General features: G+C 35.3%; 1 protein-coding gene across 1 annotated transcript in view; it reads right to left on the bottom strand.

Moving 5' to 3' along the window:
* SUGCT (succinyl-CoA:glutarate-CoA transferase) overlaps positions 1–25,408 on the bottom strand; it is a 307,950-nt gene that overhangs the window by 238,662 nt on the left and 43,880 nt on the right. Inside the window, exon 8 of the mRNA XM_008921316.2 lies at positions 11,423–11,518. Within this exon, the coding sequence (XP_008919564.1) occupies positions 11,423–11,518 (96 nt within the window). The remainder of the gene's footprint in view (positions 1–11,422; positions 11,519–25,408) is intronic.

Here is a 25,408-nt window from a genome sequence, read left to right as displayed (position 1 = left end):
AAGAAACCTGGCTTCTCTAGTAATAAGCTTTTGTTAAGGTCTGATCTGACTTTTGCTAGCTTATTGCTTTGTGTGCCATGGAAATAATGAATAGTGAAGCACTAAAACGAACTGATGGGGTGTTGTGGAGTCCCAGAAAAAGTCAGGCAAATATCTGCATAGAGCAATATTGTTAAAGATGATCTTACATGGAAAAGGGACAGCCTCATCCAAGACCGTTTATCTATGATTGTTCCCTGCTTGCAACATTGAAACTAGCTCACATACACTTCAATGTTACACTGTTCAATGACTTGCAGTCACACAGTGCAAGACAGAAATAATGTCTTCTGAACAGCTTACAAACAGCTTACTATTTAAATAGAGACCACAAAGGAGAAAAATAGAAGGAACAGGTCAGTCAGCTCTTTTACAGATGAAGGAGGGGCACACAAAAGTGGCCTACTCAAATCACAACAGCAGGAGTCAAATCTCAGAACTTAGATAGAAATGTGACAGAAAACACAGCAGTAGAAATTCCAGAAGTAACTACTACTGTTATCTTCTGCAGTCTGTAACTGGTGATTTCAAGAAACTGCTCTGCCTGGTATTAAAAATGGATTGGGAGAACTCAGCCAAAAAGCAGCATCACATTAAATGAGGTTGCAACAGGCACCCAAATCAGAAATAACACAGCTATTTTGGAATCAGATGTAGAACTACATTTCTGAGTTTCAGTCCAATCTCTTGGCTACAAATAATTTATATTATCTTTTTTAATCTGACAAAGGCTTATATGATGCATGTTTGAAAAAGCTTGCACAAGATGCACAGGACATCACTACAAAAACCATGGGCATTCTGTTACTTTCAGCATCTGGTACTTGAGAAAAGAAACTATTTAACTGTTTTCTCATCATCATTATTATGCAAAACTGTTAAATGGCAGGAAATACGTTACTTAAGAATCTCTGAGTAGTTTGAAAATGTAACAGTGAAAAGATAGCATAATTAAGCATGAGTGCTAAAAGGTATCACTATTAACATTCTATTAAACAGCCTACCTGATCAGACTTTTAATACATACACAAACATACTATTCCTGCCCAAGACCTTCCACCTCACTCGCAGATTAAATGCATCAGTAAACACTGTAGGTATTAAACAAACCTCAGATTATTTCATGATTCTGACAGTCATGCGATGGTCATTTTTACTTCTCACTTATCCTCCAACTTTGACAAAGTGGTGAATGTAAATTGGGTATGTAATTAGAAGAGACATTATCATAAAGACTAACATTGGTATTCATGATATTTTATATTCCTTGTCTTTATATTAGGATTTAGTCATTACATAGATTCAGCTAATGTTTCTCTACTTGAAGTCACATCAACTTCCTATTTGTTTATTATTATGGCCATTCCACATGAAGCACAACTAGTATTAACTGATTGCATTTAAACTGGACAGCAAATTAAAGGACAACCTTATGTCTGCTTTTTATTTTTATCTAGCAAAGAATAGTCTTTCCACTAAGATAATTTAACTTCTACTCTTTACCCTGGTAGCTTTCTAAAACATGAAATATAGAAAATATAAAATACAAAATATGAAATACAAATTGGGTCTTCCATACCCTTACAAGACTACTTTTTGTAATCTCAAGCTTCATCTACCTAGAAACACCCAGGAAGAGACAGATGAGTAATGATTTAAAACTCAAGTGCCAAAGTTTGAAAAGTTCATCAAACTCACACATGGACATCTTCATTCAAAATCTGAGTACCCTAAACTTGCTGCAGCTGAGATAAACCAAGTCAGGAATTACCAGTCAAGTAATTGCTTTGGCCACTTCCACCTCAGATTCAGAGGTCACTCCAGCAGAGTGACCTCACCTCTGCAGGATTCACTGGATTCAGAGCCATCAGAGTAACTGATGACAAAGAACTATTGTGTAAAATGATCCATGGTGAAACAAAACAAAAGTCATGGAACACAGACAAAGGAAGCCCAAGAACCTTTTGATAGTAAATCAAACTTAAGCTGTAGCTGGTAAGTAATCAGCTTTAGTTTAGGCATAGACCTATATGCTGTTCTCCTACTCTAGCAATTGTACATCTGAGAAGAAGGAGATACAGCAGCGTGATACTATTAAAAAACTAAAGCAAGCTATACTCAGGTGCCTTAAAAGCTTGTGTAAGCTCTTCATATTACTCAGGAACATGAAGAACTCACCTAAGACACTTGCCAGATCTGGACACAACACGGCAAAAGGCAGGCAAAGTAGAAATACGCCAGAGATAAAAATGAAAAAATACAAAAGGTTTAAAAAATATAACATTGGTGGATACATGAATGAACTGACTTCACACAGTCCAGGAATGAGAACATTGTAGATGAGCTATACATATGTTTTATATATGTAAAAACTTGGTAGACACAATACAGCAATCAACTGCCATAAGACATCACTAACTATATAGCCAAAACCTTTCCCTAAATCCAGGTTCTAACATTGCAAACGGAATTACTTCTTTTACTTCTCTCAGTGGGCATGGAAAACTACCTAAACAAGACTGTAGCAAGTATTGCAAAACTTCGGTGAAAAGAAATCTGAAAAACCATCTGTCAAAACTATCCCAGATATATGTGAACAAAGGTGAGGGTGTAGACTGGATAAAACTGGTTGAGATTCCCTTGGGGATACAGATGTAAGATCAATTTTTCTAGCTTAATTTGTATTAGAAAAGTAAAATCCAGCAAGTACTGTGTGGTTCAGGTGATGGTCAGGAAGTATGGTTTTGTCAAAACAGAGAACTATTTTTAAAAAATTTATTTCTCCCCTTCACCCTTATCCTTCTCAATACAACTGAATTCAAGCCTCGTAGTAAAATTCCTACTTATTAAAAACTATGGAAATCAAAACCATTTTCTTAATAATAGGGGTTTGATAATATACAAAGCCTTAGACTACAATTTTTAGTCTTTTTACCATCAAATTTTATAGTTGGAGTATTTATAAAAACACCTGCTTTAGCGTCATGTAACATATCTCAATGTAGCAAAGAGCATGAGAAACACCATTAAAAAGCACTGCATATTTAAAGCTTATTTTCATTAGTAGATTTAGCATTTAAAACTACAGTATTTTAGGAAGACAACAGGACTGAGACTTCTTAAGTGCATAAATCACTTCTGAAAATAGAACAGGAGCTTTCTCACTACCCTTCCCAATAAATTCCGAGGAGCAGTGGTGTACTGGAGTACCACAGTCATGATTCCAGTGGAGCTAACCTCACTGTAGCAGTAGTGTAATATTTTTAAAGTAAACAATATAGCCCATGACAAATTTATTAGCATACATCAGTGCTTGGAAATCAATTTAATGATCAAATTTTCATGACATATCAGCTCACTGTGAAAAGAAGGGGTCATCCTGCAAAGTAGCAATCCAGTTCTACTCTAAATCTTTATGATGTAGTGCTTAATACCAAATATATCTAGAGATACCAAACAAGCTTCAAAAACTTCACCCACAGATTGACCTGCTCTGTGAACATCCTCACTCTCCCATCAAAGAAATGAGAATAGATGTGATTTATACAGCAACTCCATTCATTAAACTAGCTCTGGACAGTTCTGCTTCAGAGATTCATGGAGATAAAACAGAGACTTCAAACAGATGTGAACAGAAATGCAATTCTCATGATGCAAAAAGGAAGAATGTTGTGATGAGATGTAGGGAAAAAGCATTTAGGGAAGTAAATGCTATGTGAAAGTAAGTAGTTTACATTCTTAAGGGCAATATGCAAAACAGTGAAACAGCTTTGAACAGCCTTATGTTTCTGGTGGCAGATGGTTCCCTTTTGGCTGAACAGTGGTAAAGGTTCTTAATCAGGTCTACAAGTACAGTGAACCTTCACACTGCTGAAAGAGAAGCATCACTCCATTAAAACCAAGTTCATAAGCAAGTGTTAATCCCCACGCAATGTAGCATTTATCATTTTTCATGCAAGTGCTCATTCCAAGAGGATTATCACTTCCCCATCCTGCCCTCTGGCTGACTACACAGGGCAGAGAAATTCTTTATTCCATATGGAGGTTGGAGGAAGCTGTGATCCCCAGCTTCCAGTTTCACTATAGCTGCTCCAAGTTGAAAGTGGGAAAGAGCACAGGCCAACGTTGCAGTAGTTGCTCTTCAATGAGAGTATGGATATGGCTTCCCAGAAGCTGCCTAGCAGTTGCTAACATATGTCATACTACAAAGATGGGTGGAGAGAGGCAGGGGGTGAAAGAACTCTTTGCTAATACCCATCAGTACAGATCAGGTACATTCAACTGAATGCTCAGATGCACTTTTGACTTGTCTGCATACATGGTATTTTATTTAAGCTAGATTCAAGTGATACTATTTGAAACGCCTCAGATATTAATAAAGTACTGTAAGCACAGTTTTATAGCTAAGATATAAGTATATAGATCCACTTGTGTGAATTTATGAAATTAGATACGCACTTTATTTTAAAGAATTGCCCTTTGAGGCATAAAGATCTTAGAAAAGAACATATCTTATGTAGAATTATATTAACTACGTGGTATTTTTTTTTCCTTTGGGGCATAATAGACTTACGTCTATACTCACATCTCTCCTTGTAGAACAGTTACAGACTACATACAGCTTACCTGGGTGCTCTCATATAACACATCTATTCATGCAACAATGAATGTAATTGAAGGCAAAACCAGGTAAAGACAGGAGTTCTAGACTAAGTGGTGCGTCAAACCCATCACAGAGACAATTGTAATATTATTTTGTAACATGCCATACATACCTAACGGCAAAAGCACTGCATATGCAAAAGCAGCTAATAATGCTGATAATTTGTATCCACCATCCTACATAGCTCCTCAGAAATAAATGCTGCAACAAAAACTAGATTACATGAATGACATCTAGTGGACACACACTCCCATAACAAAACTGTCACAAGCTTCACACAGTAAAAGCAAGCACCTATTCAGGATGACTATATCAGGAGTCATTGAGTGATACTGCTGCAAACAGACTTCTGAATTCTTTCAGATTGTTTAAATACGTTTCAGCTTAAGAGTGGCTGCACTGTATAGTAATACAATGACTATGAAATATATGTCCAAAAAAAGGAAAAGCAAAATTTATTCTTCTGCCTTGGATCTATTAAGAAGATTAGAAAGAAGTAGTGATACTGTTGCAGACAATATCTTCTCTACAATCCCAGGTCCTACTTTCATCACTTTCCAAGCAGCTACAATTTGAAGAGCACTGTATTGATCAGGGCTCTGTTACACTGCTCTTCCTAAGAATTAAAGAATTAAAAAACATCTTGTAGGCACTGCTCAAAATAAAAAGATGCAGAAGGATTTCCTTCAGAAAAAAAAACATTATCAGGTTTTCAATTAAAAACGCATTTCAGTTCCACCTGAAAAGTTTCAGTGTACAGGTAAAAGCTGTCTATTCTATCTGCATGCAAGGTCAGCTTCTTTAAAGTGCAGTCTCTGTGAGAATTTATATTTATATGAATGAATTTATAAGTACATCTCACATCATACACTAAGCCCATATCTAAAACTGCCCAAGGCAAACATACTGAATTCCAGACCTACTGAATTCCGAACCTACTGTTTCCAGACAGTCCAGGAGAGTCTTGACAATTCACTGAAGCATGATCACCACAAACTTATCAACATAATGTTGTCAGGTTTGAATAACTAGAATTAATTACTCATAAATAGGCAGCTTTCTACACAGATTGCCACAGATTATCATTATACTCTTCCATTACTAAAATGGCAAGGAAACAGAATCCATACTCCAGCACTTCTTACCAAGCAGAGTGTTGACTGTAGTAATCACAATAAGACCAAAACTTTTGTGCAGTCATAAATAATCTAGTTATACCACAGTAGGACACTTCTAAAAAAATTTAGTAAGGAAATCTACAAAGAAAAACTTGTCCAAAAGAAAGAAAGAAAAAGTCCTGCAGATGATATTGTTTTCTTATTTTATAGAATTCAGGATAACATACGCTTTTCTGGCTTCACTCTTTCTTGTGCCTTGTAAGATAAAGATATGAAGGAAGCAGCTAGTTAAAAAAATAACCTGTAGGTAAGTAGTTCAAGGCCACTAAAGTATTAGGTATTCATCATATGAGTAAAGACATTTATCCTGAGGATGGCCAAACTGTTCTTTGGAAACTGAATCCATGCAGCATTAGAGAGCACACTTTGTCAATTGAGAACACAAAGTTGCTATTCAGCTGATCTGTGAATACATTTAATTTTCACGTCAAGTGGGATATACCACTGATGTTGCTCAGAAGAAAAGTATAGGACAATGGGCCCCCGAGGCAGTCTTAACAGTCCAGGTGAGTACTATGTAGATAATATTTACAGAGTAAGAAGGGTCATCTTGCATTGCCTTAATTTAAAACTTGCCCCCCTCAAAAAAAATCTGTATTTTATTTCTTTCCTGCGCATAGGTTACATCTTCTCTTACACCAGGCTAGTACAGAGCAAAAAGATTTTCTTCTAGTTTGGATTTATTTAAGGTGAGTTTCATCCACAAAATAAAACTTTGCAAATAATCCAAATTCTATTCTTTGTTGCTTTTGATTCCAAGACTGCCGAAGTGTCCAATAAAATCACAGAAGGACAGACAAGAAAATGACTACACATCACGCTTCTTGCATGGAATAAGCAATTTGAAATTTCTAAATGATTGACATTATTCTGTTGTCCTCTCCACTGGAAGAAAAAAAAAAAAGGAGATTAAAAATTCTGAGAGATTCTCCAGAGCTGAGTTAGAAAACTTGGTGCACACTGTGCCTTTGTGTGAAAAGAATCTCTGCCAGATGAATCAGGTAACTAATAACTTATTGCATTTCTCTGTTCCTGTGATGAGGCACAAGTGACACAAGTGGGATTTTCTTTGTAAGACTCCTGGACAGTATAAAATTCCATGACCAAAAAGTATGAGATGCACACGATAAAAATAATGCAGAGATATTTGTATCTTTGACAATCTTAATCTTCCTAATACCTCATACCTTTCACTTCCTTGTGAGCTTATGCTTCGGTTTTCATAACACATTTCAATGCCTTTGAAACCAAGACAGTTTCCTCATATGAAGGAAATTTTATGCCTAGCACAAAAGAAAGTTGATGCTTAAAGAATCTAAGTGATGCTCTAATACAAAAACATTAGTGTTGGGTCTGATGAATTATGACAATGCATAGGTCAGTCAACAGAAAAGGCAAGTGGTTAAAATAATAGTTTCTTTAATGTCTCATGTTTTCAACTTCCATTCAGAGTCGTTGTTCTCTTTGCACATTATGAAAATATACTAAAGTATACTTGAGAAAACCTTGTGAGTCTTAGGACCAAATCTGGAACACAAATAATATCATTTTCATTAGGTATCTGTTTGAGCTTGGTTTCTCAGCTTTTAAATAGACTTCCATCATTACGGCCCAAGAGAAAACAGCCCTATACCTTTCTCTGAAAGTTTGCCTCTGAAAGTGCTGCCCAGTTGCTCAGGTGTCTGATGGCAGGGTGATAAGCTGCCACTGGAAACATCCTGTAAACATTCAGGTTAGACACACTTTCTTGGGAGAATGAATATCCGTTCCAAGTTAGCCAATTGAAAGCAGAAAATGGGATTGTCCAGATCTGATGCTTGCTACAGACAAGAAAGCTACATTGCTGAAACCACTAGAATGAGGGAAGACTTTATCACCCCAAATGAAAGACAGGAAGACAATTTTACTTTTCAGCACAATTACATAAACCGGATGTTTTTTTAACTCTAGATAATCATGGAGCAGCTGTTGCTAAACAAGGTGTCTCACTGCAGAAACTGGTTTTGAAAAATTTTACTAATTACATCTAAGATACACCCCAGAACTCAAGGTTTGTGTTTAAACACTTGAAACCAAGCAAACTGGGATCTGATCACAAGCACTATCATAAGAGTGACCTATTCAAACTACATTGCTCTGATTAAACAGCAGATAATCTCCAAGTAGATAATTTCTCATGAAGGTTTCAGGATTCAATAAACTATTTCTGATTTTGATTGATAAGAATCTAGAGTACTTCATCTTTGTGGCACATTGCAAAGTTCACCTCCATGGAAAATCTACGGCAAACTTTTGCAGACAGCTTTACTGGAACCCTGGAAGACATTGTACACCCAAAAGCAGTTCAAATCCTTTCCTTTGGGTTCTGGTGATGAACACGCAAAACTGAAAACTCAGACATTTCAGCTGATCGTGCCACAAAGACAGCACATTATCAGCAAATGAGAAAAACCTTAAAAGAGTATGAAAGTCCTTGCACACCAAACTTAACTCAGACCAGAGCAGAAATAGATTTTGTTATGCATCTTATTAGTTACAGGAAGAAGAAAATCCATCTGCCCATTAATGCTCAATTTTCATGTTTTTAAATGCAAGGAAAAGTACTAAAAGTCAATCTAGAGAATGCATTCAGGAACAAATTATGCTGCTAGTTTTTCAGTCAAGAAGCAATAGGTAAATCCAGTGAAATAAAAGATATAGTCAAAGGTAAATTTGACCTTGTAAGCAGAAAAAAATAAAGACATTTGCAAAGATATATGGAACAAAATTATTTAAGTTAAGCTTAATGAAATAAAAGCTACATTCAATATACACTGCTAAATGTGTTCAGTAGAGCACTAGAACAATTACTGTAACAATTGTAAAAAAAAAAAGTACTATTTATGTACATATTTAGGGTGCTTTTAATATTTTTTTATTATTTTGGTCAGAACTCTAGTGTGACTGATAAGACATCTGTCACACTGAAAGATGATGTTCAGTTATTTTAATTTTTCCTTTTTAATATCTATAAGAGGACCTCATGTTTACCTGATATGTCATGATTTAACAAAACTGGACACTTTTTAGAAGGATTGCAGGCTCTGTATCACTTCATAATTTATTACTTGTGTAAAAATTCAAAATACAGTAAAGGAAAACAAAATAAAGTTAAGGACATTAGGAAAAGAAAAAAAAAAACCAACTCTGTAGCAGTTTGCTACAACCTACTTGTTCTGAAATATATAGAAATATACAAAAAATTTTCTAAAATGTTTTTCATTATTTGAATACATTGTAATTCACTTGTATAAAATATCTTGAAACAAAAAATTGTAAAAATTAGCATTGTGATAGTCACAGTGTTTAGTAAGCAAAAGACTATATTCGATAACTAGGATGAGGAATGAAAGTCAGGTTTCAGAGTTTTGTTCTAAACTTTATTACAAATGAGCTACAGCAGAAACTATAAAAGTAGTACAATAGCAACAGTGAGGATTAACTCAAGTTTTATGAAGAGCTTTGGAATCTAAGTATAGCTTATGTTAGTAAAGGGAAAAAAACCACCACTAGAAACCATAATATTCTTATGGTTACAGTCAGAATTACAACCATGCTAGTTGATGGAATGCTAACAGACAAGCCATAAACACACACACACAACTCCACCCATAGTAAATCCACCCTAATTACTGGTTTATGAACAAAAAAATTCAGATTAAAATGGTTTATAATATTGAGGTAATATTTCTAATACCTACTACAGAAACAGCATACAGAAAAACAGGAACCATAGTTTAGACAGGGTATTTTTTTAAAAAAAATCGTTATTTACATAATGACTCATCTAGATTAAATCAGAAGACATCTAAATCAATCTCCTCAAATTTTTTATACCTTGAGAACTTTCTATGAAAAAAAGAAAGGATACTCAATGAATGTAATAATGACTGTGGAAAATCAAAGGCCAAAAGGACATAAAAGAATGCAAGTTTCAGTTATTCAGCCAAATGCAGTATGGTGAAGACAAAATGTTTTGTTTAGTCAGGTTTTTGGGTTTGCTTATGCAAACTTTGGACACTTCAGATCTGTTTTATACTTTCAACATACCAAAGTTCAAAAAGGTTTGCACCAAAAGGTCGCATCACAGAAACACAGCAGAATGCAACTGCTTGTTTCTTGGTTACATTGGGTCATGCAGAGCTGGCTCTAGAAAACACAGTCATGCTGCCACACCATAACACCCAGAGGGGAGCACAGTCACTTCTGTGCTCCACTACACTTGAGACAAGAATACTGCAGGACCAAACTCATTCTTTCAGGAAGAGCCACACCATCTCCCCATTGCTCTGAGAACATTTGCAATCTGTTGCAGATAATTCTTAACAAGACAGTTGATTATGCAGTGGTAAGCACTAGAAACAGTCTCCTAGATCAAGTAGTTCTTACAAAAACAACTCATTTTGGTGTTAAACCTGAGGAGGGCTGGCTGTGACACTAACTAGTGATAGTGTTCTACACAATGACAGAAAATTTTTGCTTCAGAGTATATATGGCCACAAGCAGGAAATATTTCAGTTATGATCACCACCACCTTCACCACTGGGAGGACAATACATTGAATTTCCCTCACTTTCTCTAAAAAGAAAGGAGATGGTAAAGAAACTCAGCAGTGCAGTTCTCCCAGACAAATGCTGGAAACTTCCCCTCTGGGGACTTAAAGGTCTCTGGCCAGAAATTGAGAAATATAGGCTCTGCCTACCTAGTCGCAAACATGACAAAAAAAATATTAAATAAAAAATAGATTTTTCAGAATTAAATATATGCCCAAGTCTCCATAAGTTAGCATGATCTCCATCATGAACACAAAACGAACAGCTAGAAAAGAACAAAGTTTTTGTTTATTGGAAGAGTTTCCTGTACTGCCCAAAAGTAGTATAAAATTTGAAGTTAGTTTTTTTTTTTTCCTGTGCTTGTTTATATGATAAAGGTCATGTTATTTTAAGGAATTTCAACCCTTCATTAGATGTAGCAGAGTATGAATTCTGCTGAGGAGATCTGAGGTCTGGTTAATTCCTTTTGTCAACCTGTTGTCTCACTGAGGCAGTGATTTGTAGCAAAATCAATAGAAAATGACAAATATGTAGAAGTGACAGATTATCTTGGTCATTCAGACTGCTCTTTAAGACTCACAAGATAAAACCTTGTAGTCTCACAAAATTCAGAGGGAAAAGATTTCAGTTTATAACTGGCATGGAAGTCAGGCAGACCTTAAAAAAAAGGTTTCTGTGTCAGGTGAAAACCAATCAAGCCATCACCCTAGCTTTAAAGTCATCCAGTTTCAGCAAACACCTTTGATCTATTTCAGTGTTCTGTTACTAATCTACTGCAGATGAAGAAACACAGAAAATGCAGAAATGACAATGAACAACAGAACCTTGTCGTACCTAGACAAAGATACATTACAGACTACAGCAAGTTATGGGAAAAGTCAATTCTTAATCTCATAATACACAAAATAATGAATTCCAAGAGAAAAAAAACCCTAATGCTTTCTGCTTACCTGATATGGAACAATACTCCCATGAGCAGTACCCCAGCGTCTTGGTTCAATTTTGCAATTAAGGTAATTAGCTGCTACATGAGTGAGACATGCAACCTAGAAATGGAGAAAAAGTATAGTATTCAGGAAAGCTGAAACTTCATTGAAAGCTTCTCTGAGATTACTATCTATTTCTATGTGCTTTAGATACATAAGTTAAAATATTTATGTCACAAAAGTATCCTTTAAATATTATATATTATGTACACTTTTTAATATTGAAAAATTCAGGCTACGACTATATCATGGAAGTGCTTGTTTCAGTACAACTCAATAAACTCAAAAATTAGTACATTCCCTGTAACACTAGTAATGCTAGACACATATAGTATTAAACTACCCTATGAGATAAGACAGTATCACCCTAAATATTTGGCAGAATGGTCAACTGCAGCAAAATAAAAATCAGTGTCTTGTCCATAGTCTAGTGCAAAGCACGATGGATTTGTGGGACAGAACTCACTATTTCCTGAACCTCAATCTCATGCTTAAATCACAAAGGCTTTTTCTCAGTTACAAGATTATCTTTTTGTTTTCTCCTATGCTTCTCATTTTACATGTCCAAGCTACGGAAAATACTTCTGAATTCTTCAGCTCCCCACATGTTCTGCAATATAATTAAGTGGTAGCCCTTAATAAGTCATCTGTCATTAAAAGATAAGGAGAGGTTTATCAAGTTATTAGTCAGACAGCAAAACGAGAAAAATATTAACTTTAGGGAAAACATGGCATGCTAATTTAGTAACCAGAATTTGAGGAGTTTAATATATATCTTGTAAGTATGATTATATTTTAGGAAAAAGAAGTGAACATTTATGTAATGCAGTAATGCATGAAAATCAGTGGTTCTGTTATAATCAATGCCAGATTCTTTATTCTTAATTCTTTGAGAGAATACAGTGTGCAACTATATCTGAAGCCAAGTAACACAATAAAGCATTAGTTACCATGCATCATTATCACTAATTCACCAGACACAATATACTTATTTTATTCTGTTAACTAGTAGCTTTATACTGTTAACCAGTAAATGCAAGTGCTTGTCTAAACAGTAGGCCATGTGACCATTTTTTTCCAAAAATATTATTTTCTCCATATTTTTCCTCTAGATGGAAGAAATTTGCTATGATGATCAAAGTATTTACACTATTTTGTGCCTACCAGTCAGTCTAATCTAAACCAAATCATGTAGTAATTAATTCAGAGTCCACTATTCATATTCCAATAAGTGAATTATATCAGAATTTCTAGAAAAAAAGAATGTCATTTCATTTTCTTCTTCTTCTTTCTCCATATATTCTAACAAGGCAATTTGAATGTGTCACTCTCACATTTAAAGCAAACATTTAACTGTAAATCATAGATGCAGTGATTCTGTACATCAAAAAACCTAGGAATATATAGAGCAAAATAGAGCTTCACCGCTGACAAAAGTTATATATATATAGACATACTAACTACAAATAAAATTCCTTATTACTAAGTAGTGTTGAAAAACACTTTGTAGCTGATTTTCACTGCAGCTTGTTATAGCCCATTCTCACTTTATTCAGCTAAAATGTTGAACAATATCTAGTCTCTCCTTTGGTCCCCAAGAAAATCTCTGCAGTTAAGGAAATGGATCTGGGCATACGTAGAAAGAACTTTTTCCTCTGGTCTGCAATACAGATTTCCTCAGCAATATAGAATGAAACACACTGTGATTATGAAGATAGCAATTTTGGGACTAACAGTTGCTTAGACTATATCAAGGTCTCAGTTCAACTTGCTACTTAGTATGAAGAATAATTCCATTGCAGTCAATGTACTGATCACTTGCTTGAATGCACATGCCTATGTAGCGTATGACACTGGTTTACTTATTATTGTTTTTTCAATAAATCATTAAGTCTTTTGACTCCCTTTGACTTACTTCTCTGAGTTGGGTATCTTGTTCATAGTCAAATTAGCCAGCCAAAAATAATTATTAGTAGTAGTCACAGTATTATCACTAAACAAATAAACTTATGTAGACCACATCAAAGTAAACATTTCAGTGTTTTGTGTTTCACGTAGGAATACACTTAGGTGAGTGAACTCTAAGGCTTTTTGGCCCATTTATAATAACTTTCTGACAAGTTCAGCAAACTTAAAACACGATTCTGTTTCTACTGTCCCAATTAACTGTTATAGACATTCCTAGGACTACCATGCTTTTTCCTTCTCTCTCTTCCTGGCTCACTTCATTCTCTTTGGTCTCTCCAAAGATTTAGTCCCACTAAAAAGGCACTATCCAGAAAAACCTTTCAGCATAAACAATTTATGTCCTTTATAAAGAACACAAAGAATTTATCTACCTATACCTTACAGTTGTTAAGCAAACTGCTGACCTATAAGTACAAAAAAGACATCCCAACCGAACATTTCAACTGACATAATATCCTTAGAAAAAAAAAGGTTTTTAACAATGTAAGTCTACTTCTTCAAATTCCACTGTAATTCAAGACTCAGGACCTCACTGCTACAGACAGTTCTTGCAGCAGAAATATCTATAAAACAATCAATCTCTAAAATTGCAGTTTAGGTACATCTGTATGACATATTCAGCTAAGTATTTTTAAATCTATATTTAAAATTGCTTTCCTGAAACTCTATAGACCCACTTCTTTTCTCCTTTAATTAAGAATTAATCCTTAAAAGTAACCTTTGAACTTGTAACATTAAAGCAGATGTAATACAACGATACAGACATCTCTGTATTCATTTGCTTGCAGAGACAGACCTATGCACTGTAAATATGTATTATCAAATATCTACAGATAAGTGTTTCTTTATTTCACATCAATAAAGGGAACACATATTTCAACATTCCTTTCTAATATTACTGTTGATGGCCAAATCACATATTTGTGTTACAGACTTACTTAAACCAGAGCAAAAAGAGAGCTGCATTAAGGTCTGAAAAGTTATGCTCAGCTTATGATGGAATCAGACAGATGGGAAACAAGATATTAAAAGCCACAAGGTCAGTAGACAAAGAAAAGAGACAGAATTTCAAAAGATTTTTTTCAAGATAGCACATCAAACATAATTTATTACAATGAGTTTGCTGAGTCAATCAATCATTTGCATGCAATTTCAACAAGTGTATATGAATAACAAAAGAAGGCAGGTAACTGGCAAGAAGAGAAAATAACTTTTTAATTATATTCTTTACTTTCTTCTCCCTCCAATTTTTTGTCTCCATCCTGCCACTTATCTTAACAAGGCTTTGACTCTAAGCCAAGTTAATTCACTTTTTTCTCATTCTTGTTTATTTTTTCTTAAAGTAAGCATGTAGACTGACTCTTAGGAACTTTGAGACAGGCATTTTACAACCAAAATAAGATAACTTATTTTATGCTATTCTACAAAATAGCAACACAAATATTAATTTGTAACTTCATAGAAAAAAATCATTCTAGAAAATTCCATTGCCTTCTGTTGTGCAAAGGCTAATAATCTTCCATTTACACCTTCTCCATACTTCTAGTGACATGGAAAAAAAGTCTTTACATGAGAAAAATGTGAACACAAGACCACAATTCACATCTGGCACACACTAAAAAGGTCTCTTAAAATCACTGATCCCATACTAGTATTTACCTAATGACTGATTTTAAATATTTTCCCCTTTCCATGTTGCAAGAAATAGTTTGACACTAATAAATCAAAATTCAAGTTTCATTAATTTTTCTTTTGTAGTTATCCCTGGTTGTCCTTATTGAAGCTACCTACATGGATACATGCACAGGATGATTCCCGGCTCTTGCTTCTTGAGTCATTTCTTCATTAAAAAAACCCAAAAAACAAAAAACCCAAACAAACAAAACCCAAACCAAACAAAAAAAAACCAAAAACAAAAAAACCACGAACATTAAAACCTAAAACCTCTATCTCTACCAAGAAAACTTCACTCCATTTAGAAGAAACCTCCACTCTTCCAGTTAATTGTGCGATTTCTAAGCATTTGACCCATCAGTTTCAGGATGTGGCACTGCACCACAATGAATGGTGCTGTTCTACCAGTTTTTAGGCAGGGAATTGTGTTTCAAACTCCTGCAAGAATGAACTGGGTAGCAGGAACCACAGTCTCGTGCAGAGGCAAGACAGCTGCCACAATTCAAGGCAGCCCATCACAGAGGGGTCCAGCAGGAAACCACAGCATTCTCAATAGCTGTCAACACATATCACCCTATGTCTGGGCACGTAAGGGCCTCCCATCTAGCCTGGAGCTGAGAGATCTACAGGACCTAAAAGTCAGTTCAAGAGTGACATAAACCTATGGGCAAAGCATACGTTCCCACCTGCAAATGTACAGCAAAGCCACTGCCCACCATCAAGCAAGATTTTACTGCCTCATCAGTGGTGTCCCTATATCTGGGCAAGGCAGTAGGTCTGGACTTTCGAATTCACAACTGTTGTCCCATAATTCCACAATCCCTCTCCACACAGGTTTTTTTCTCCCCCTTAAGAGCCAGTAGTACCATAGCTGCTTTCAACCAGTGATTTGTAAATTCCATGAATGACTGCAAAAGGTAACTAAAAAATGCAAAACTACTATCAAGTAGGTCAAGGCTTACTATTAAAGAGTCTTTTAGAAAATGTCTGTGGTCACATTATGAACAGTGTGCTCTGAGCAAAAAGTGTTTTCTTCCCAGTGATGCTGATTTCTTTTAATGCAAACCTCCAGGAAATTATCATGAATTCACCCTTCACAAAAGAAAACTCCTGGCACTGAAGCATTAGTAAATGGCATAATCCCAGTCACAAGTACAATCTTGTAAAGATAAAATCAAATCTTTAATGACAAATGCCTACAATTTTAAAACAGGTCTCATATTGTGTCCTGTTTTGGTGCCTTCCAACCAGACACTTAGGCAGGTATCCAACTCTGTCAGTAATCACATGAGCCACCTGACCAAACAATACACAGTGAATCACATAGTCACACAAATAATGTGCTAGGCAGTGCTTAATGAACCAAAAACAATAAAATAGAAAAAAAAATCAATGAGAAAAACAAAGGTAATGCATTTGAAAACCCTATATCGAACATGGATTATCAGAGGGGAAGACAGATAAAAAGAGCAAAACAGACTTTAAATTACATAGTTATGTAGATACTTTTTTAGCGTGAAAATGATGGCTGATAAAACCTTTTGCTTTCTAAAAAAAACAGTTTAGACTACATAAACATAGAAACCGAGGCATTTTCAAAAACACAATGCATTTGTATCACAGAGAACTGCTACGTTCAGTGAAATGCAACAACAAAAAAGAACTGATCTACAAATTATTTTTTAACGAGCTATTTAGAGTTTATAAAAGACCAGAATGAATGCTTCTGTGCTTCCCACAGCATGGAGATCATCTCCTGATTAAGATTCAATTAGTATTAACAATAGCGAAGATTGATGCAACCAACAGATCTAGGACTTGAAATTTCAAAAATATATACAATTCAGCACAGAGTTTCAAGAGAAAGTAAGTGGTAAGTGTTAAATCTATCCTAGCTCTCCTCAGTCTCCAATTAAAACAAACAAAGAAAGAAACAAAACCAATAAACTTACACACATGCAGATGAATCTTAGGTGAAGGATAAGAAACAAAATCCTGACCATAGAATCTACTAGACAGCACTGGCATTAAAGAGAAAAAGGAAACAAAAAACCATTTCTTTTAAATTAACTCCAGTTGAAGAAAAACATTTTAAAAGGAAGAATAAATTTCATTTTCTTGATTAAAATAAAATACTAATCAGTTTTTTCTGAAAGTGTAAAGAAAGATAGTACTTTAGTCACTGCAAAAATCCTATGTCAGCTTCATAATAAAACAGGAACATCTCTAAGGAATTCATCACTTAAAAAAAAATCTATTAAAGATAATCTTCAGGTTAAAAATACCAAGAACTCCAAAGTTAGTGTAAAATCCAAAAATTAAGGCACTGAGTTTCTCAGGAGGAGAAAAAAAAAAAGAAAAAAGCCTATCAATGTATTTTCCCATAACATGATCCTGGAAACAGACGAATCATCTTAAAAGTAACTTTGAAAACAAATCCCTTTCTGGCAATTCTATGACATGGAAAATTCAGCCAAAACAGTTAAAACTTTGGCAGAGTTCTAATAACTGAATCAGATGCCAGTAATAGACATATCAGACAACTTTGACCATAAACTTCTACAGTTATTTCCTTAAGTTTTTAAGTCTCTGAAAAAAGAATATATATCCACTGAAATATAATGCTCAGCTTTACAAAGTCTACGCAAAATGCAACTTACAAAAAGTTTATTCTGTTACATTTTATACAGTTTTTTAAAACCATAACACATTTTCTTATATTATTTCTTAATTATAACCTTTACCAATGAGAACCTATGCATATAATACATATTACAACTTAACAGGGTTTTAATTCTATGCAATGATATCTGGTTGTATTTCATTGACTGTTTAAAAAATAGCACAGATCAAGTTCTCAGAGTGGTTTCTATTCATGCAAAGAACTGCAAGCAGACTTACAAAGCATAGACCAATTTGAGTTGTGGGAGGTGCACCCAGGTAGAGACAGAGTAGTAACAGAGCTCCGAGAGGAGGTGAGTAAATTGAGGAGTATGAGGAACTGAGAGAGAGAGAGAGAGAGAGAGAGAGAAACAGGCCCCACAGCAGACAGGACTTATGACAGAGATTTCCCTGTCCTCTCTCCATATCACTGAAGCATGTCCAGATAAGAGCAAAGGAGCTGACGAAGGGTCTTATAAGCTTATGAAGTCTTATAAGGAGTAACCAAGGGAGCTGTTTTTTTTTTTTCAGCCTGGAGAAAAGCAGGCTTGAGGGGGACCTTATCACTCTCTACAACTACCTGAGAAGAGGCTATAACCAGGTGGGGGTCAGTCTCTTCTCCCAGGCAACAAGTGATAGCACAAGACGAAATGGCCTCTAAACCAAGGAGGTTTAGATTAGATAACATGAAAAATTTCTTCACTGAAAGGGCTCTTGGGCATTGAAATAGGCTGCCCAGGGAAGTCACCATATCTGGAAGTATTTAAAAGATGTGGCACTTAGGGGCATGGTTTAGCAGTGGACTTGGCAGTGCTGGGTTAACAGCTGGACTTGATGATCTTAAATCTCTTTTCCAACCTAAATGATTCTTTTCTATTCTAAAAAATGTAGCCATATTTGACAGCTGAGAATGGAAACAGGAAAGCATAAAAATGCAATGCACACAGATTTTGCCCACATAAAGTTTAATTACCTGTGAAGACAAGCATCAGAATAAATATAGCAATTTTTCTTCTTGTTTGCAAAGGGTAGTATCCAGAGGCTCCAAATTGGATGCTACATACATTTTGTGAAGGATTATTTTCTTTAATCAGAAGTGGAAAGCTGTCAACCTCCAAAAGAAGCTGTATTGAGATACTTTTCACTTTTGATCTTATCATTAGGAACAGGGCCATTTACAATGAAAATATGCATACACCTAACTATTTACAACACTTCTTTTTTGTCTCCGCATTTATCAGTGTGAACACTTTCACAGTAAAAAGAATCTTAAGTAGTTTATCTACTCCTGACAATGTAATTTTGATCTTAGAACAGATATAAACATAAAATATAATAGTAATTTCAACAGCTTGTGCTGCAGCAGTATAAAGAGGTAGATTTCTAGATTTTTAATTTGATACGTAAGGAGGCACGTACAGAAACAAGCTATGTCTATTTGGTTGTGTGAGAAATGTTCAAATATTCCACCCTTATTATCACAGCCAAATCTCCCGTTCATTACAGTAATTTTCTCAGCAGAACAATGGCATTATTTCTAACACTGAAAGATCTCCGGTCACTGCCCATTAAGTACTTTGGTTCTAATGCACTACAGGGATGACGGAAGAAACAAATCCATGCAACGGAACAAAATGTTTTAAATAGTATGCTTTGCAATGTGCAAGAATGTATTTCTGTGCCTCTGCAGCGTTAATGAATGCCCATAATGACTTTTTGAGCATTTTAATGCTGTTTGCAATGCAGATGTGGTTCATCTACTGAGCTGTTAAACAGAATGCAAGTCAGAGAAATGTGGTCCAAAGTTCTATTTGACTTGAGTATTACCAATGAGTCTGGAGTGGAAGACATGGCACTTCTGCATGATAATGCTTTTTGAACAGTGGCAACAAATTTGTAAGTGATACCTTGAAGAAGGAAGTTACTCTTTAATTAATCAAAAAAAATATTGTAGTACCACAAAAAACCAAAATGTTTTATTACAGAGTAAGCTTGAATAAAAATAACTTCACATATGTTTATCAGAGAAATATAGTACTACAAATATTCATTCCAAGCAAGGCAAAGCATTTTTACAAATAACTGAACTTTGACTAGACACGCACAAGTCTATAGGCCCTGATGGGATCCATCCCAGAGAAATGAGGGAACTGGTGAAAGAACTTGCCAAACCACTTTCAATCATGTACCAGCAGCCCTGGTGAACTGAAGAAGTTCCAGTTGACTGGAAATTAGTAAACGTAACATCCATCTACAAGAAGGGTCAGAAGGGTGATCTGGGGAACTACAGGCCTGTCAGCCTAACCTTGGTTCCGGGCAAGGTCATGGAAGAGCTCATCCTAAGAGCCGATACACGGCACATGCAGGACAACCAGGTGATCAAGCGCAGCCAACGTGGATTTACAAAAGGCAAGTCCCATTTGACCAACCTGATCTCCTTCTATGACAAAGTGACCTGCTTAGTAGATGAGGGAAAGGCTGTGGATGTAGTCTTTCTAAATTTCACTACAGCATTTGACGCCATCTCCCACAGCATCTTCCTAGCAAAACTGGCTGCTCGTGGTTTGGATGGGTGGACTCTTCAATGGGTAAAAAACTGGCTGGATTGTCTGGGCCTGGAGAGTGGTGGTGAATGGAGCTAAATACAGTTGGTGGCTTGTTATTAGCGGTCTTCCCCAGGGCTCAGTACTGGGGCCAATCTTGTTTAATATCTTTATTGATGATCTGGACATGGGAGTTGAGTGCAATCTCAGTAAATTTGCAGACAAAACTAAGTTGGATGGGAGGGTTGATCTGTTCAGGTGTAGGAAAGTTCTACAGAGAGACCTGGACAGACTCAACAGTGGGCTAAGGACTGAGGTTCAATAAGGCAAAGTGTTGGGTCCTGCACTTGGGTTGCAGCAATCCCATGCAATGATACAGGCTTGGGGAAGAGTGGTTTGAGAGCTGCTCATCAGAAAGGGACTTGAGGGTGCTGGTTAACAGCCGGCTCAATGTGAACCAGTGGTGTGACCAGGTATTCCAATGGCATCCTGGCCTGTACGAAGATAGTGTAGCCAGCAGGACTAGGGAAGTTATCATCCCCCTGTACTCGGCACTGGTGAGGCCACAGCTCAAGTACTGAGTTCAGTTCTGGGCCCCTCACTCTAAAAAGGACATTGAGGTGCTGGAGCATGTCCAGTGAAGGGCAACAAGGCTCATGAAAGGACTAGAGAATAAAGTTTCTGAAGTAATCAAACCAAGCAGTATGAAAACTTAGCTAGCATTCCATTAGCATAACCCAAAATGCCATACTTGTTAAGGTTTACTAGATTTCCAGAGGTTCAACAGCACATAACAACCAGTTATCTTCCTAACTTAAAATTTTCCATTACGTAAAATTGAAATCTCTTCCATCAAGGTAAAACATTTTACTTGCTATTTATCTTAACAAATAACACATAATGTGTTAAAAGGTTCTATCCAAATTTGACCAACTTATAGAATGACTTCTAAAAAGTTCTATGAGTTTAGAGGGATAGGTGAGCTCTTGGGGTACACTTGCTTAAATCATTCTCCTTTCTTTTCAACTACCCAGGTTATCCTCCTCCTAATACTCAGAACAATTCCTGATCTGCTGGTAATAAACATCTTGATTCCATTTCCAAGACTACACCCTTATTTAAAGGTCATCTAAATAATAAACTCATTAAAAGAAATGTCCTTCTTTGTCTTCAAACTCTCTCCCCTATCCACCCCAGACAGCCACTTTTATTTTCTTTTAGTAATAAAGGGGTGTATTTTTTCCATCTCCTTCCTAGTCCTTCTCTAATTGATGACAGAGGCAGATCAACATACAAGATGAAGCTGCAACTCATTCAATCTCATACCAGAACAATGGTAGTGAACACAAAAAGACAGAGAATTTACTGTCAGGTAGCAGCAAAAGAAGAAATACCCTTGCACTTTGAATATGTACTCTGTTTACAGAGTAAAGAAAGCAACTAAATAAAGCCAAGATCAAGTTGGAGTATATTCTACCAATGACTGTGTAACTAATCATTAGAAATCGTAACACACATACCACAGAGGCCAATATTAAATTGAGTTACTGTCATGTTAGTATAGTCTTCTGGTCTATTCAATCAAATACTGGCTGCTTAAAACCCAGAGGGATAAGTTCTGTTCTTAGTTACACTGATGTCCTCAGTGGAAATTATTAAGAATTGTGGCCAAGAAAAGAGTTTACAGCACAGTAGATGTTTAAAGAAATGTTCGTATTAATTCAGATTTTATTCCAGTACCAGAGCTATACAGTGAAAAAGATGACATCTCCATATAGCACATACTCAATTTTTTATTATGATGGAGATTAAGAATACAATGTTTTGCAAAGATGACATTTTATAACCTTGTAAAAACCCACTTACTCAAACCATACCCAAAACAAGACAACTCTGTTACAGTCCTCCTAGTTGGCCTCCAAAGTCAACAGAAGCAATGACCTCTTAAAAAGAAGATTTTCTTTCTGTATTCAGTCAACTCACGACTGTTAGCAAGCAGAGAACAAGATACAGTCAAGAACCTGAGCAGTATTTAAGTTCCAAGATTGATATTCGTCATACAACTTACTGCTCAGGGATTCTGTGATGCCATACATGTCCTACAGGAAGTATGTAATTGTTCCCAGTTTTACCCATACCCAATAATTTGTAAAAGACATGCCTTGAAAGCCCTGAATAGACAGCACTAAAAGCACCTTAAATAGATAAGCCTTAAACACAGTGATCTCAAGAAAATGTGATGCAGAAACAAAAACTAATAGCTTCTAAACCTCATCATTACCTGAGTAAACTCACTGTCAAATTAAGCACAGAGATGGAATATAGAAAACAATGTATACCAATTTTCTAGGTTTTCTTAGGGTCACTTCGAAATTTTAAGAAGATTAAGAGTTTACTATGGCAAATACAAACTAAAACATAGTAATTAGAAGCAGAGAAGTGCCTGATGAACAATCATATAATACAAAGAATATTAACGACATTATCCTGTCTGTGGAATCTGGGAAAAAATACACTTCAAAATTGCAGAAATGTTAAATGTAAAATACTTCTTGCAGATTTTCAATCCAAAAGAAACCCACTTATTACAGTATTTGTTGAAGCCTGGTTGTAATTAAATAAGGAAGGATATTAAAACTTCCAAGAGATTTTTTTAAGCCACAACAGAAGAAAAGGCACAATTGCATAATTGGAACCAAATCCAAAACCCACTTCCTTCTTATTTACTAGTATCATCTAAAGGACACTATTTAAATGCTGAAAGGTCAGGAGCTGACAACTATGAATCATCTAAAAGTCAAAAATTTCAAAGGAATTGTACAACATGGGTTAAAAGTTTATAGATGAGAGATATAGAAAGTTAGTGCTCACTGCAAAACCACATCCTAGGAGTCACTGTATCTCTTGTCAACAAAATCATAGAATCCTATTTTGTTATGGGAAAAGAAATCCTCTTGGGTAGCAATAAGTGTTTGCTACACAGAATTTGAAAGAAAGACGTCTTTTTTAAGATATTAAAAATAATATATCTTCAGAGAACAGGATTTCACTTGATAATTTGGTGCTGCACAGACCAGTTAAATACAAAACTAACTTGCCAGTCAGTGGGATATTTTTTTAAAAAGCTTCAGATCATTTTCATTGGCAGTTGAATTCAGCTCAATGCTCTTTGTCATTTGCATATCTGTGCAGGAAATTAGTATCAAAAGCATTTTCCAGCCCTACCCTCTGGGAAAAAAAAAAATCCTCTTGCAATCCTATAAGGCATGCAGAAAAGTGATAGCACAGATATAGATGGGCATGTATATGCTAGGTTTTTTTGCTATAAAATAAACCATGCAGTTTTCACGATTTTCTAATTATTTGAGTGCCTTAATTCCTGGTTTTTTTTTTTCCTTTCTGACATAATCAAAGACATCAACACTGACCAATGAAGACATATGTATTGGCCAGCTTCACGATTCTCAGTTCAAAACAAAGGGTTGGACAAAAGATGCAAGTACACTCCTACGTTAGCTCAGTGCATGAAATGCTGGCAAAACCAAAAAGTTTCATACAAGTCCCTGCTTTTGCAACATTATTAATAGGAGGATGGTTCAGTAACGCTTTTGTTTTACACACAGAAAATTCCTTTTTTCTCATTAAAAAATATTACACTTCAATGAAATTCATTCTGAAGGAAAAGTTATCATGATACATCTCTTTGACCTCTAGATCCCATCATTAATCAATGACAACAAGAATCTAACAAACTAAAAGTCTACAACTTTAGGTTCCTTATAGTTTTGGCAGCATCCATGAGAAACTTCTAAAGGTCATTTTTTTAAACATTCATCACATGAGGAAGAACTACTTTTAGGTATCTTCGCTTGGATGTAAAACCCTAATCCCTGTGAAAGCATGGATCTTATCACAGTAATTGTCTAACTTTCCTTTAAAAAACCCATTACCATGAGAAGTCCTGTAAGAGCAATTTTATTATTTACTTATTTAATTTTCAGATTTGTGCTACTGTTATTAAACTCATCCTTAAATACTTACAAATAACCACCAGTCTTGCAAAAAGAAAGAAAATTAACCAGAAAAACTAGATGTTCTCTCTGAGGGAGGCTCAGCAGTCAGCTACATTTTACTTCATTCATTTTAACACATTTTTTTAATAGAATTGATCACATGGGTTTATTTTTGGTACTCTAGCACCTCATCTACAAACACTTCTTCCAATTGAATATATGTTCTCATTGCAGTCTTGGGCCAACACCCTAAAATTAATTTGGACCTAAGTAACAGGATTATCTAAAACAAAAGCACCATTTTCTGAATAACATTTTATACCCATACACTATTCCAAAATACCAACTTGAGTTTAATTTATCCAACACTGAAGTAAATAAAACCACTTATTTTTCAATGAGAATGTGCATGTATGGAATTACCTGTTAATAACTTTTAGACAACTATAATTTGGTAACAAGCATGAAACGACTTAATGTTTGAAAATCTCAAAAAACTACTACACTTTCCCTTCACCATTTAGTACTTTTTCAGCTAAGCTAAGCATATAGAAGACAAACACCACCTCACATGCTTTGTTCACTAACATTTATCCAGGTCTTCAATCCCTTTCCTATGTATCCCAGTGAGTGGCCTAAAGGACAATGTGTAGAAGTTCAGACAGAAATTCTGCAATATAAGAACACTTTTGTGCAGAGTTAAATCTATCCTAACCAAGAAAAAAGATTCTAAAGACAAATGAGGTACCAAGTTGAAATACAAGAGCTACAGCAAAACCTAACTTCAACTCTTTTTACTTTCAGCATTTGATAAAATATCTAATAAAAATCAAGAAAGTTTCATTTTAAAAAAAAAGCCAAAAACGGTGGAATAAGAAATTAAAAAAACAAACAAACAAAACACAAACAAACAAACAAAAACAAAATACATTAATAAAAAAATAACAGAAACCCTTTTAATAAAATTAGAAATGAAAAAGATCAAGGACAAGCTGCCATAATATGGAACACTACAATATCTTAAAAATAAAATCCCCTAACTATTAAAAGGTATTTAACATACATTTAAAATATTTTTCTAAACTGCTTAT

Source organism: Manacus vitellinus, unplaced genomic scaffold, assembly GCF_001715985.3.
Source record: "Manacus vitellinus isolate BGI_N305 unplaced genomic scaffold, ASM171598v3 scaffold_3_pilon, whole genome shotgun sequence".
Classification (NCBI taxonomy): Eukaryota; Metazoa; Chordata; class Aves; order Passeriformes; family Pipridae; genus Manacus; species Manacus vitellinus.
Note: the sequence above shows the minus strand (reverse complement) of the source record. Positions and strands in the feature narration are given on the sequence as shown.